Genomic DNA, 14,617 nt, shown 5'->3' with positions numbered 1-14,617 from the left:
AAGGAATATTACCGGGCCACCTGATTCGGGTGGCGTTCAGTCAGATACCGCTACAGTATATGCAGTACATTTTCTCAATGATGATGCAGTGCAATATGGATATTTATGTGTGTGGTGTGTGTGTGGTAACAGTGGATCAAATCATTGGACGACAGAGGACAGACGTACTACTACCTGAGAGACGGCTCCAGATCCCAGTGGAACCTGCCTGAGGTAGAGATCAAGATTAAACACCCATGGCAATTAATTCTACCATACAGATTTAGATAGGTAATCAATGCCTAATTCCTAACTTATGAATTACTTATTTTGGAGTGTCTTGTATAGAGTTTCTCCTCTATTATTTGACCCCTCCAGGCCCCTGTAGCATCAGGCCAGTCTAAGGTGGGAAATGGTGTTGCGCTGGACGGGGGGTCTCTATCTATGAAGAACTGGAGACACACCATGGGTCCAGCTCACTTCAGCTCAACCATGGAGGAAAGGGTTAGTGTTGCTAGTGCGCATACCCACACCTCCACACACACACAAATACACACACACACCTCACATCCCCCTAGCCAGAGCCCACCACAATAGAGCTATAAGAGCTACAGTAGGAGTGTCAGCTGGCTCTGACAGCCGTGTTTAGTGAGGCAGAGTGAAGTGACTGGGAACACCATATGAAACACCTGACCCTCTCAGCTCTCATACAGCCCCCATTTTGACACCGTTTCCTAAACGAGAGAGAGCCAAGCACCTGGAACACCTATTACGTTTCACTTCTATTCTTAGGATCACTGTGTTCAGCCAGTGACATTTGGTGTCGTAACAAAACAGTGGTCTATACCACACATATAAAAGAGTAGATTGTGTACTTAAACAATTCTGTTCAGATGGGATGTCGTTTTGGTCACATTGTGACAAAGTAAAGTGTCCTTTATTCCCCTATTGGTCAGAAGTTCTTCCCGAATCACAGAAGAAATGCCTCGGACTACGGCAGCGAGGGTTCCAGTGCAGACAACTCTCCAGAGATGGGGCAGCATCACGTGAGTCCCCCTCCTCCTCTCCTGTCCTCCTTTATTGTCCTCCCCAGTCTGCTGATCCTCATTAGGTTAGATCAGTCCTGAGTCGACTGAAAATGACAGTTCTGTTCTTACTCAAATGACACTTCTGTGAAGTTGCCCCAGCGCTATGACCACTCTGACCTGACCTGTCTTTGCTCTGAATGGTGTTTTGTTTCTGTTCCTGAAAGCTGATTGGTTTAGACTCAGAATAAATCAAATCAAATCAAAATCCAATTGATTTATATAGCCCTTCGTACATCAGCTGATATCTTAAAGTGCTGTACAGAAACCCAGCCTAAAACCCCAAACAGCATGCAATGCAGGTGTAGAAGCACGGTGGCTAGGAAAAACTCCCTAGAAAGGCCAAAACCTAGGAAGAAACCTAGAGAGGAACCAGGCTATGTGGGGTGGCCAGTCCTCTTCTGGCTGTGCCGGGTGGAGATTATAACAGAACATGGCCAAGATGTTCAAATGTTCATAAATGACCAGCATGGTCAAATAATAATAATCACAGGCAGAACAGTTGAAACTGGAGCAGCAGCACGGCCAGGTGGACTGGGGACAGCAAGGAGTCATCATGTCAGGTAGTCCTGAGGCATGGTCCTAGGGCTCAGGTCCTCCGAGAGAGAGAAAGAAAGAGAGAATTAGAGAGAGCATACTCAAATTCACACAGGACACTGGATAGCACAGGAGAAGTACTCCAGATATAACAAACTGACCCTAGCCCCCCAACACATAAACTACTGCAGCATAGATACTGGAGGCTGAGACAGGAGGGGTCAGGAGACACTGTGGCCCCATCCGATGACACCCCGGACAGGGCCAAAAAGGAAGGATATAACCCCACCCACTTTGCCAAAGCACAGCCCCCACACCACTAGAGGGATAACTTCAACCACCAACTTACCATCCTGAGACAAGGCCGAGTATAGCCCACAAAGATCTCCGCCACGGCACAACCCAAGGGGGGGGGGGGGCGTCAACCCAGACAGGAAGATCACATCAGTGACTCAACCCACTCAAGTGATGCACCCCTCCTAGGGACGGTATGAAAGAGCCCTAGTAAGCCAGTGACTCAGCCCCTGTAATAGGGTTAGAGGCAGAGTAGCCTAGTGGTTAGAGTGTTGGACTAGTAACTGGAAGGTTGCAAGTTCAAACCCCCGAGCTGACAAGGTACAAATCTGTCGTTCTGCCCCTGAACAGGCAGTTAACCCACTGTTCCTAGGCCGTCATTGAAAATAAGAATTTGTTCTTAACTGACTTGCCTGGTTAAATAAAGGTAAAAAAATAATTTAAAAAAAGAGAATCCCAGTGGAAAGAGGGGAACCGGCCAGGCAGAGACAGCAAGGGCGTTTCGTTGCTCCAGAGCCTTTCCGTTCACCTTCACACTCCTGGGCCAGACTACACTCAATCATTAATGTGTTTAGTATTACTTAAAGTTGAACTTAAGGTCACCTATGCATTTTAACTCTCAATGGTTGAGGCTTAGATTGGGGGTAGGGTAAAATGAGAAGTCCACATGCATCTCAGGGGCAACTTCTACATGTAAGAGATGAGAGATGAGTCTTCAGTGGTTGAGACCGAGTTTGCGTCTCTCACATGGGTAGGCAGACCATTCCATAAAAATGGAGCTCTATAGGAGAAAGCCCTGCCTCCAGCTGTTTGCTTAGAAATTCTAGGGTCATTTAGGAGGCCTGCGTCTTGTGATCGTAGCGTACGTGTAGGTATGTACGGCAGGACCAAATCAGAGAGATAGGTAAGCAAGCCCATGTAATGCTTTGTAGGTTAGCAGTAAAACCTTGAAATCAGCCCTTGCCTTGACAGGAAGCCAGTGTAGGGAGGCTAGCACTGGAGTAATATGATCAAATGTTTTGGTTCTAGTCAGGATTCTAGCAGCCGTATTTAGCACTAACTGAAGTTTATTTAGTGCTTTATCCGGGTAGCCGGAAAGTAAAACATTGCAGTAGTCTAACCTAGAAGTGACAAAAGCAAGAAGCCCCTTCAATCAGAGCCTCAGTGGCACAATGTGTTTTTTAAATATTTTTTTATATATCTCACCACTGCCCTGATAAATATTGTATCCATCCACATGCTATCTATCTAAGGGCTAATGGTGTGTTGTACCCGTATATTGAAGAATTTGTAAGCAGAATAGTAGTTGCATAGCTACACCTGAGAGAGTAGAAACAGATGTCACTTGGGAAATGGTCTATTTCTTGGTATATAAATAGATGAGTTTTTCCCTGTTGAGGGCAGCTGACGTCACAACACCTTTGGGAAACTCTCAGCCAGAGCTACCAACCGCCGTACCACCTCATCACACCTCACTACACAGTGAAAGAGAGGATGCAATAGTCTAAAATGTGCAAGGGAGAGGTGTCTGTTAACAAGCTATTACAAAGGAGCTTGTTGTCAGAGTTTAGCCACAGTTGTCAAATACTGTCCTCCTGTCGCTTTTTTGGTGCATTTCTGTTTGTAGAGGTTAACAGGATTGTACTGTATTAATGCATCAATAATTATGTCTCACTTGAACACTTGGCTTTGCACAATTAAAAGCATGTTATGTTTGGATCCTTTTTCAGGTGCAGAGTTTAGAAAAAGCTGGAATTCTCAACAAAACTAAAGTGTCAGAGAATGGGAAAAGAGTAAGGTAATTCTGACCTCATCCAAAGTCTGGGCATAATTGCTGACATGGAAGCAAGTGATGGAATTATCAGCCATTACATTACCAAATTATTTTCCACACTGCAACATTCCCTGAAGTACAGTACAGCTCACACTCAGTGGCCTTCCTATAGGAAAAACTGGGCCCAGTCTTGGACGGTTCTTCACGGAGGGGTTCTGACCTTCCACAAAGACCCCAAGTCTGCAACCACAGGAGCCTCGGTGAGTGAGAGGTGCACAACTGTTACCTGCACAGATAAAGAACTCTTACATCACTGTCTGATTTCATGGAATGCAGTACTGTCAGTTTTCATCAACTGTCCTCCATGATGTCTTTCTCTCTCAACAGAACAAGACCAATCAGATCGCCCCAGAGGTCACAGTGGAGCTACGAGGTGCAACGATTGGCTGGGCTCCCAGGGATAAATCCAGCAAAAAGAATGTTGTAGAGGTGGGTTGACAGTTGGTTGCTATGAAGTCATAATACAGGTGTTTTAGGAGTTGTACTAAATACATCAAAGATAATGATTCATTTGGGAGTACCATTTATTTTTTAATAAAAATGTAATTGACTATACATTCACCATTTTCTGCCCATTGTGATAAGTGATTCTGGGAAGCAACATAACGTGAGAATATATTTTCCATTAGTCTAAGACTGTTGCCCGCTCTATAAATCTGTAAAGCAAATGTTAAAGTCATAATAACCTCTGTTGTATGTTGTCTCTTCAGTTGAAAAACAAAAATGGTGTTGAGTTTCTGATACAGTACGACACAGAGAGTATCATCAACGACTGGCACAAAGTTCTAGTCGACACTATTCGACAGCTGGTAAGTTTCTTGAATGTTTAGAAGAAAATTAACTCGCACACCTTAACGTGCATGGAGAAAAATATGTACTGAATAAAAATAAGAAAAACTCCCTGATCAAGTTCAATTTAGGACGGTTAACTTAATGGCTGCTGGTTCAAACATCATGCATGTTAGCCAATGACATTGCAGGACCAGGATCATCACCAATCTGAGGAGGAGGACGGGGACATCAGTGAGAAGTCCTCCGGTACAGACAGAGATGACAGGTCACCAGGCACCCTGGACAAGAGGAGCATGTGTAAGTTCTCCCAACTACACTATTCCTGCTTCAAATAGCAGACGTTTCAGCTGCAATAGCCTCCACCAGGTTAAATTGCTCATGTTTCGTGGCTGTTTAACCCCCTTTTCCTCTTTGATCTTCTTGACCCCCCCCCCCCCCTCCTCCCCAGCTTCCAGACCGAGCACGGCCACCTCCTCTGGGGGAGAGACAGATCAGAAGAAGGTTCGTACCAAGCTGATCAAGTTCCTCCTGAAACGACCCACGCTGCAGTCTGTCAAGGAGAAGGGTTACATCCGAGGTGGGCTCATAGGGTCTTCATTCCTACAATGCTACACATGCCGAACTTGCTCCAAATCAGGCTACATTACATTTACTGTCAGGAATTGTCACGACTATGTTACTTATCCAGAGAGATTGAGATTGGAATGAGTTTGTACATATCTTCTGTTGTGATATGGGTAAACAACATCCATCATCCTTCCCTCAGACAATGTGTTTGGCTGTCATCTGGCTGCACTGTGTGCCCAGGAGAAAACTACTATCCCAAGCTTTGTGGAGAAATGTATCCGAGCAGTGGAAAAGAGAGGTAATGATTAGTAATCACAGTGATGATGATTATGTTACAGTTGACGTCGGAAGGTTGGAGTCATTAAAACTTGTTTTTCAACCACTCCACAAATTTCTTGTTAACAAACTATAGTTTTGGCAAGTCGGTTAGGACATCTACTTTGTGCATGACACAAGTACATATTCCAACAATTGTTAACAGACAGATTATTTCACTTATAATAGACTGTATCACAATTCCAGTGGGTCAGAAGTTTACATACACTAATTTGACTGTGGCTTTAAACAGCTTGGAAAATTCCATAAAATTATGTTTATGCTTTAGCTTCTGATAGGCAAATTTACATAATTTGAGTCAATTAGAGGTGTACCTGTGGATGTATTTCAAGGCCTACCTTCAAACTCAGTGCCTCTTTGCTTGACATCATGGGAAAATCAAAATAAATCAGCCAAGACCTCAGAAAATAAATTGTAGACCTCCACAAGTCTGGTTCATCCTTGGGAGCAATTTCCAAATGCCTGAAGGAACCACGTTCATCTGTACAAACAATAGTATGCAAGTATAAACACCATGGGACCACGCAGCCGTCATGCCGCTCAGGAAGGAGATGTGTTCTGTCTCCTAGAGATTAACGTACTTTGGTGCGAAAAGTGCAAATCAATCCCAGGAAAACAGCGAAGGACCTTGTGAAGATGCTGGAAGAAACCGGTACAAAAGTATCTATATCCACAGTAAAGCGAGTCCTATATTGACATAACCTGAAAGGCCGCTCAGCAAGGTAGAAGCCACTGCTCCAAAACCGCCATACAAAAGCTAGACTGCGGTTTGCAACTGCACATGGAGACAAGGATTGTACTTTTTGGAGAAATGCCCTCTGGTCTCAAAAATAGAACTGTTTGGCCATAATGACCATCGTTATGTTTGGAGGAAAAAGGGGGAGGCTTGCAAGCCAAAGAACACCATCCCAACCGGCCGCAAATTAGTCACAAATGGTTCTTCCAAATGGACAATGACCCCAAGCATACTTCCAAAGTTGTGGAAAAATGGCCTAAGGACAACAAAGTCAAGGTATTGGAGTGGCCATCACAAAGCCCTGAACTCAATCCTATAGAAAATTTGTGGGCAGAACTGAAAAAGCGTGTGCAAGCAAGGAGGCCTTCAAACCTGCCTCAGTTACTCCAGCTCTGTCAGGAGGAATGGGCCAAAATTAATCCAACTTATTGTGGGAAGCTTGTGGAAGGCTACCCAAAACATTTGACCCAAATTAAACAATTTAAAGGCAATGCTACCAAATACTCATTGAGTGTATGTAAACTTCTGACCCACTGGGAATGTGATAAAATAAATTAAAGCTGAAATAAATAATTCTCTCTACTATTATTGTGACATTTCACATTCTTAAAATAAAGTGGTGATCCTAACTGACCTGAAACAGGGATTTTTACTAGGATTAAATGTCAGGAACTGTGAAAAACTGAGTTTTAATGTATTATGCTTCAACTGTAAATGCCAGTAGTGACATTGAAATAGCAGTGTATTACTCAGCACAATATTTACAGTAAAATAAAAAAAGTTACCACAGTAGTTGATTGAACCCAATGCTGATGTGTGTTTGTCTTCACAGGTCTGGACATGGATGGACTCTACAGAGTCAGTGGGAACCTAGCTGTCATTCAGAAACTACGCTTCAAGGCAGATCATGGTAATGCCCATCTCTTTACCTTCTGTATGTGTGTCTTTATTTGTGTGTCCTGTTCTTTGACTCTGTTGTGTGATGCGATTCTGTTCTACAGAGGAACTGGACTTGGAGGATGGCCAGTGGGAGGACACCCACGTCATCACTGGGGCTCTGAAGCTTTTCTTCAGGGAGCTTCCTGAACCCCTCTTCCCCTTCAGCCACTTCAGCCACTTCATCCAGGCCATAAGTAAGCAGCAGGCCAGACACCGTGGCCCCACAATGTCACCTCTCAGAATAGCCTGAAACTGTGTTAGGTTTTGGCCCCACAGTAGCACCTCAGTTTTCTTACCCAGTGTATTACTTCACTATCAAGGAAGGACTAATCATGTTTACCACCCCACTTCCCTTTGTTTTTTTGTTGTGTTTTTACACCTTTTTTCCTCCCAATTTTGTGCTATTCAATTGGTAGTTAGTCTTGTCCCATCGCTGCAACTCCAATACGGTCAAGATGCGTCCTTCCTCCGAAACACGAAGCTGCCAAGCCACACTGCTTCTTGACACAATGCCTGCTTAACCCGGAAGCCAGCCACACCAATGTGTTGGAGGAAACCGTGTCAGAGTGCATGCGCCCGGCCTGCCACAGGAGTCGCTAGAGCGTGATGGGACAAGGACATCCCGGTCAGCCAAACCCTCCCCTAACCCGGACGACGCTGAGCCAATTGTGCGCCGCTTCATGGGTCTCCCGGTCGTGGCCGGCTGCGACAGAGCTTGGTCTCGAACCAGGATCTCTAGTGGCACAGCTTGCACTGCGATGCAGTGCCTTAGACCACCGTGCCACTCGGAGGCCCCCCACTTCCCTTTTTATGAACTATTGGAGATATACATTGAATCTATACATTAGTGTACCATTTATTGTTCTATCTTGTCTTGTTTTCAGGAACTGTTGATTACACCCTAAAAGTGCCTTACATGCGAGAGCTGGTGGAGTCTCTTCCTCGGCCAAACCATGACACCATGGAACTCCTCTTCAGCCATTTACGCAAGTAGGTCTTTCACAATCACATTTTGCCTGTGTTTCAAATGGCACCCTATTTGCTATAAAGAGTACTGTTTTTGACCAGAGCCCTATTTGATTGATGATATTATGATAACGTATAGTATTCTGCTTCTCTCGGCTCTCTCCCTCTCTATCCACCCTCTCTCAGAGTGATAAACTATGGAGAAGAGAACCGTATGACTGTGCAGAACGTGGCTATCGTCTTTGGTCCCACGCTGCTCCGGCCAGAGATGGAGTCAGCCAACATCGCCATGCACATGGTTTTCCAGAACCAGATAGTGGAGCTAGTCCTGAACCAATACGAATACATCTTCCATTCCAGTTGAAACAATCATAAGCCTCTGTCAGTCAGAGGTCAGTGATCAATTTAAGTAATATTGCAGTAGGAGAAAAACCACACACTCACCACCGGACAGAGTGTGCGTCCAAATAGTCTCTTTCTTTCTGAAGTGTGCACTCATTCACAATTCCCCACAAATGTAAAAGCATTGGGTTGGTGTAGGCATGGGCTAGAGGGAGTTTACATATAGGCCTAACAGTCATGTCCTTTCAAATCATGAAGGGAAGTGAACAAGTGCACACTTCAGGAGAAAGGAGAGATTATTGGGAGGCAGCCATAGAGGAGCTGCTTGCATTAGGCCTAGTTGAAAGCGATGTCAAATATTTGCACTGCATTTATTCTAATATTTTAGTTGGATATTCATTTGCCAATTCAGAATGTTCTCTGAATTTCTGTTTCTTCACTGCATTCCTTATTATGTAAAATAACACACACCCTTATGGCATCACTTATGTACAGTCTCAAAACATTTTTTGTTGCTATAGGCCTACTTTGAAATCTTCCTTTCATCTCAAAATGTTAATTCACAATAACATGATTTTATCTTAACACCCCAATTCTCAAGGCAACCTGAAGATGTATTGATACTTTGTTTTTACACACGATCAAACAAACCCTTTTAGATGCATTTTAAAGATGAAATCAAAATGTTTAAAAGTTACTGAAATGTTTGAGGTTACTGTATATCATGTTTCTGAATAGCCTAAAGTCCTGTGTTATGCTAATAATGTCTTATTCAGTCAATGTACATTTTGTAACTGTAATATAGAAATATATCAAATATGTACTACCCAAAACCTGCTATGAATTAGACACCAACTTCCCTTGTACAGCCTCTCTAGATTTTGTACTGGATAATCAGATGCCACCTTTTTTAAATAGGCACATTTAGTGTTAATTAAACAAAGCCTCATTGTAAATTAACACACTGAATGATAATGACATATGGCTATGCTATTTCATTAAGTTTATTAGCATTAATAGAGCTGGAAAAGGCCAGACCTAAATGAATAGTTAGACAGTTGTGAGAAGCATAACATTCGTTTTTTTTCTGTACATAGAAATCAAGTAGCATATTTATGTTGTAAATTACTGAAAATGCACGTGTTCCTTTAATAAAATAACTTTGTAAAAATATGTCACCTAACATGACTCACTGCTTTGTCAACATTTATTGTTTCAAATTGTTAATTGCTTAAAGTAACTTAGCCCGGCCCTTATCCACTGATGTGTGTGAAAGATAGAGGCCTCTATGGCCAAAAGGCCGTATAAACATGGGCATCGCGATTGAGGGCTTTCACCATTTTAATGTGGTCAAATGGGTGGGACTTCCAACTTCATTCCCTAATCCTGGTGACCCTATTGGAGTCACGTCCAACCGAGTCATCAGGAGGGATCAGCCAATCGTGAAGAAAATGTACTATTTCAAAATGGAGATAGCCTAAAATTGCTTCTCAAAAGGAAATCCCCCATCACACTTGTAGGCGATGTCATGCGTGTTTGGTCGTATCGCGCTGAACTGCGCATGTGCAGGCCGTCAAAGGCACTCCTTCCATAAAAAGTTATTTTTGACGGAAATGAAAACATGTCAGTTTGTCACTTTCACGAGGATAGAGCCGAACTACTTAAGACATTGGCTCGAATCTAGGCTGTGCCTTTATATTTCGAGAAAATGAACAACTAACAACTAAATGTTTCACTTCTCTCATTGACTTCTCTAATCCCCAAACCCCACCCTGGTCTGCTTTGCAAGCGTTCCCGGAAGTCTCGCGATGTTGTGCCTCTTCGGTTAGAAACTATAATGGCACAGATACAATGATGAGTCCTCTATCTATCTCTATGGTGTGATATGATTTTCTAGTAAGGAACGATTTAGAGTTTGCACTTCCGGGAGTCAGCTTGTGTTTACATCATTTTGCAATGAGTTTTGAGTGGCCCTGGCAATATAATTTTCCTCCGTTTTTTACGTAAGTTAACCATTTTCACAACTAAATGATGATACCCACGTATAACAAATATTGTGTTGTGTGGATTCCATTGCATTACGTTTGTTACTTGTTGACCTATTTAAAATAAATAAATAATGCTAGTTGAAGCTAGCTGGCTAGTGATGTGGATCAGCTAACGTTAGCCACACGGCGAACATATGAATGATAGCAATGGCAATGATTTTCTCAACATGTAGCTAGCTAGATATATAGTCATTCGTATTGACGTTGTAGATACTTAGTTTATCATTAAAGCTAGTTAGCGAACGTTATGATGTATTGCAATCCATGGCTAGCTATTGTAAATTATCTTGAATGTACATTCAATTTGCTAACTTGCACAAATACTGTAGGATGTGGTTGTGTTCGCAGCTAATGTTTATGATTATTATTCACATCTCTTTCAAACAAAATGAAACTTGGACAACCGTTAGTGAGTGCTTAGTTAGCTAGCTACTTCTAGCGCTTGACTTACAGGTAGGTCATGTCAATCAATATAAGTTGGTGCGATGTCAGTAATGGTTGCTTTTGGTGTTTGACAGGTTACAGCCCAATGTTGACACCAGACAGAAACAGCTAGCAGCTTGGTGCTCCCTCGCACTGTCCTACTGCCGCCATCACAAGCTCTACACTCTGGACATCATGGAAGCCCAAGAGAGCCCTGTGTTCAACCACAAGAATATTGATAGTATCCTTTTATCTACCATGTTCTGAGTTTCACTTACTGACACGTATTTCATAGATCAAACCAAATACATCACAGGAGGGCATTTCTTGCTCTACTGTCCTGTTATTTGTTGTTGGACAGCTGCACACCACCCTGCATCACACTGCTGGCTTGCCTCTGAAGCTAAGCAGAGTTGGTCCTGGTTGGTCCCAGGATGAGAGACCAGATGCTGCTGGATGTGGTGTTGGAGGGCTAGTAGGAGGCACTCTTTCCTCTGGTCTAAACAAAATATCCCAATGCAGTGATTGGGGACATTGCCCTTAATAAAATATCCCAGGTCAGTGATTGGGGACATTGCCCTGTGTAGGGTTCCGTCTTTCGGATGGGATGTTAAACGGTTGTCCTAAAGATCCCATGGCACTTATCGTAAAAGTAGGGCAGTTAACCCTGGTGTCCTGGCTAAATTCTCAATCTGGCCCTCATGGCCACCTAATCAAACCCCAGCTTCCAATTGGCACATTCATCTCTCTCCCCTCAAACTATTCTCCAGGTCATTGCTGTAAATGAAAATGTGTTCTCAGTCAACTTACCTGGTAAAATAAGGGATAAATAAATAAGACTTTGAGGCTAGTGAAATATAATAAGGATGTTCTCTGAAATTATACCCACTGAATGTTTCTCCTCAGAAACCTTAACTGATCTTTCAGGAAAACTATCAATGGAGGCCATACTAATTGTTTTTGAGGAATTGAGGAAAAAAGGTAACAGGGCAGCTTTAATTGAAGGATGGATATTGATAATTATTCTGACAAAAATAATTGAACTGGATATTGTTTGCAGGGAACCTGGAATGGTTAGACAAGAACAAGACGCGGTGTCTAGTCATGTGGAGGAGGCCAGAAGAATGGGGGAAACTGATTTACCAGTGGGTGAGTAGGTCTTCTATGGGCCCTGGTCTAAAGTAATGCACTATATAGGCAGTGGTGAAAAAGTACTCAATTGTCATTCTTGAGTAAAAGTAAAGATACCTTAATAGAAAAAGTGAAAGTCACCCAGTAAAATACTACTTGATTAAAAGTATCTGGTTTTAAATATACTTAAGTATCAAAAGTAGATGGAATTGTTAAAATATACTTAAGTATCAAAAGTAAAAGTAGAACATTTCAAATTCCTTATAGTAAGCAAAACAGATGGCACAAATATATATTTTTAAATATATATATATTACAGATATTCAGGGGCACACCAACACACAGGCATAATTTACAAACAAAGCATTTGTGTTCAGTGAGTCCGTCAGATCAGAGGCAGTAGGGATGTCCAGGCATGTTCTCTTGATAAGTGAATTGGACCATTTTCCTGTCAAAGTGTAACGAGTACTTTTGCATGTCCAGAAAATTTATGGAGTACAAAGTACATTATTTTCTTTTGGAATGTAGTGAAGTAAAAGTAGGCAAAAATATAAATAGTCAAGTTAAGTACAGACACACCAAAAAATGACTTAAGTAGTACTTTAAAGTATTTTTACTTAAGTACTTTACACCACTGGGTTGTAGCCTATAGCTCCTTTTACATTGTTCGAAGAATCATGCTGGAAGATATGATGTAGTTGTCCAGCAAGTAATAGTCTAAATCCTTGTCTCATCTGTACTCTGTTGATACTTCTTGATGAAAGGAGCTCATATCATTTCAGGTCTCTAAAAATGGTATGATCAATACAGTGTTTACACTCTACGAGCTCGCCAACGGTGATGACACAGAAAGCGAAGGTACAGCAACAGATATGTGCATTTCTGACATATTTCCTTCTATTCATCAGTACCTAAAGATATCTGCACTATTTTATGCCTTCTGTTGAGCTGTACAGAAAATGTAATTAGATGTAACCCATTTTCCCCAGAATTCCATGGGCTGGAAGACTGGATGCTGATTCGTTCGCTGCAGGCCCTGCAAATGGACGGCAAGGCAGAGGTCATCTCCATGGACGACGGGAAGGGGGTCAAGTTCTTCTGAAGAGACATTGCATTGTGGGATTGAACAAGTGCTCAACTGGGAACCTTCATCCTTATTGGCTGTGAGAGTACTGCTTGCCTGGACCCAGATCGGTTTGTGCTGTCCTGCCAACTCCCTGTGGTCATTGGCATGACAAAGGAGGTGCAAGACAGTGCAAACAGATCTGGGACCAGGTTAATGAGGGTTGCGCTGTTTAAAAGGCTATTATTTGTACCTCAGCACCCAAGCTACGTGGTTGATGATAATAATAGTCATTATTTGGTTTAGGTAGTTGCCTTATTTGGTTCACCTAAGTTTAAAGCATTTTCTTACTGGAAGGGAACCAATCTCGCTAGTAAATTCCATCTGCAGGAGCAGTTTAGGAGGTGACTTTATTTAGACTTCTGTGGTAGTCACCTGGGATGTTTGATGTGGGACTTTCCCCACAATCTGTGTCTTTCCCTTACTATTTTCTTCTGTTTTGTATTTATAACTTGTTTTTATTCTTAACTTCCTGATTATTAACAAATCTACTTGCAGCGATTAGGTGTGGTTGTGGTATGGACTTCTGCTGTATTGCTGTTCTTCTTTACCTCCAAAAATCCTCAAGAAATCCCAGTCAAGACACCCTGGAGACATTTGGGGAGTTTTAAAACCTCCCAGGAAGAGGACACACATGGGAGTATTAGAATCCTGATTTAGTTCAGCTGTAATAATGGTGCTGGATGTCTCATGTACAGACTGACTGCTGTAAACCCTTAGTACATAACCTATGACACTCCTGTACACTGTCTCTGTATTCATCCTTTTTTTTTACCAATGGAATCCTGTAAGAAAATAAATAGGAGAGAAATGTTGTCCTACAGTTATGAATGAGGACAATTCTGTACATGTCAAGGTCTAATTTGAGTTATTACAAGTGGCAATCAATTTTGTATATTAAATTAATATGTCAATAGTGGTAACATGTATTACGGTATCTCAGCTCTGGGGATCTTGGATTAATTAGGTGCATTATAGTGCCCCCTAGTGTCAAAGATGAATACAGTTACACGTTTACTACACCTTTATGAATGATCAAATCAACTTTATTTGTCACATGCGCCAAATACAACAAGTGTAGACTTTACCATGAAATGCATACTTACAAGCCCTTAGCCAACAGTGCAGTTCAAGAAGAGTTAAGAAAATATTTTCAAAATAGACTAAAATAAAAAGTAATAATAAAAAGTATACCAAGTAGACTAAAATAAAAAGTAATAATAAAAAACAACACAATAAGAATAACAATAATGAGGCTACATACAGGGGGCACCGGTACTGAGCCAGTGTGTGGGGGTACAGGTAATTTGTACATGTAGGCGGGGGTGAACTGACCATGCATAGATAATAAACGGCGAGTAGCCGCAGTGCACAAAAAGGGGGGAATTGTCCGGTGGTGAATTTATTAATTGTTCAGCAGGCTTGTGGCTTGGGGGTAGAAGCTGTTGAGGAGCCTTTTGGTCCTAGACTTGGCGCACCGGTACG

At 42.2% G+C, this 14,617-nt stretch overlaps 2 protein-coding genes across 2 annotated transcripts in view; both read left to right on the top strand.

The window, feature by feature from the left end:
- Nucleotides 1-9,580, top strand: part of LOC115144299 (rho GTPase-activating protein 27-like) — a 28,597-nt gene extending 19,017 nt beyond the window's left edge. The window contains exons 6-19 of the mRNA XM_029685217.2: nucleotides 133-213; nucleotides 358-483; nucleotides 936-1,025; nucleotides 3,626-3,693; nucleotides 3,842-3,929; nucleotides 4,057-4,158; nucleotides 4,440-4,538; nucleotides 4,710-4,818; nucleotides 4,970-5,098; nucleotides 5,288-5,386; nucleotides 6,993-7,070; nucleotides 7,162-7,293; nucleotides 7,984-8,089; nucleotides 8,252-9,580. Coding sequence (XP_029541077.2) covers nucleotides 133-213; nucleotides 358-483; nucleotides 936-1,025; nucleotides 3,626-3,693; nucleotides 3,842-3,929; nucleotides 4,057-4,158; nucleotides 4,440-4,538; nucleotides 4,710-4,818; nucleotides 4,970-5,098; nucleotides 5,288-5,386; nucleotides 6,993-7,070; nucleotides 7,162-7,293; nucleotides 7,984-8,089; nucleotides 8,252-8,429 — 1,485 coding nt within the window. The 3' untranslated portion in view covers nucleotides 8,430-9,580. The remainder of the gene's footprint in view (nucleotides 1-132; nucleotides 214-357; nucleotides 484-935; nucleotides 1,026-3,625; nucleotides 3,694-3,841; nucleotides 3,930-4,056; nucleotides 4,159-4,439; nucleotides 4,539-4,709; nucleotides 4,819-4,969; nucleotides 5,099-5,287; nucleotides 5,387-6,992; nucleotides 7,071-7,161; nucleotides 7,294-7,983; nucleotides 8,090-8,251) is intronic.
- A 658-nt stretch (nucleotides 9,581-10,238) lies between these two features.
- Nucleotides 10,239-13,979, top strand: vps25 (vacuolar protein sorting 25 homolog). The gene is made up of 6 exons (XM_029685646.2): nucleotides 10,239-10,410; nucleotides 10,974-11,119; nucleotides 11,806-11,859; nucleotides 11,939-12,027; nucleotides 12,792-12,867; nucleotides 12,999-13,979. Exons 1-6 carry the CDS (start codon nucleotides 10,364-10,366, stop codon nucleotides 13,109-13,111), a joined length of 525 nt encoding a protein of 174 aa, XP_029541506.1. The 5' UTR covers nucleotides 10,239-10,363; the 3' UTR covers nucleotides 13,112-13,979.
- Nucleotides 13,980-14,617: the final 638 nt, after the last annotated feature.

The sequence above is a fragment of the Oncorhynchus nerka genome, linkage group LG16 (genome assembly GCF_034236695.1).
Source record: "Oncorhynchus nerka isolate Pitt River linkage group LG16, Oner_Uvic_2.0, whole genome shotgun sequence".
In the NCBI taxonomy this organism is placed as follows: domain Eukaryota; kingdom Metazoa; phylum Chordata; class Actinopteri; order Salmoniformes; family Salmonidae; genus Oncorhynchus; species Oncorhynchus nerka.
The sequence above is the reverse complement of the archived record's forward strand: the minus strand, read 5'-3'. Positions and strand labels throughout refer to the sequence as shown.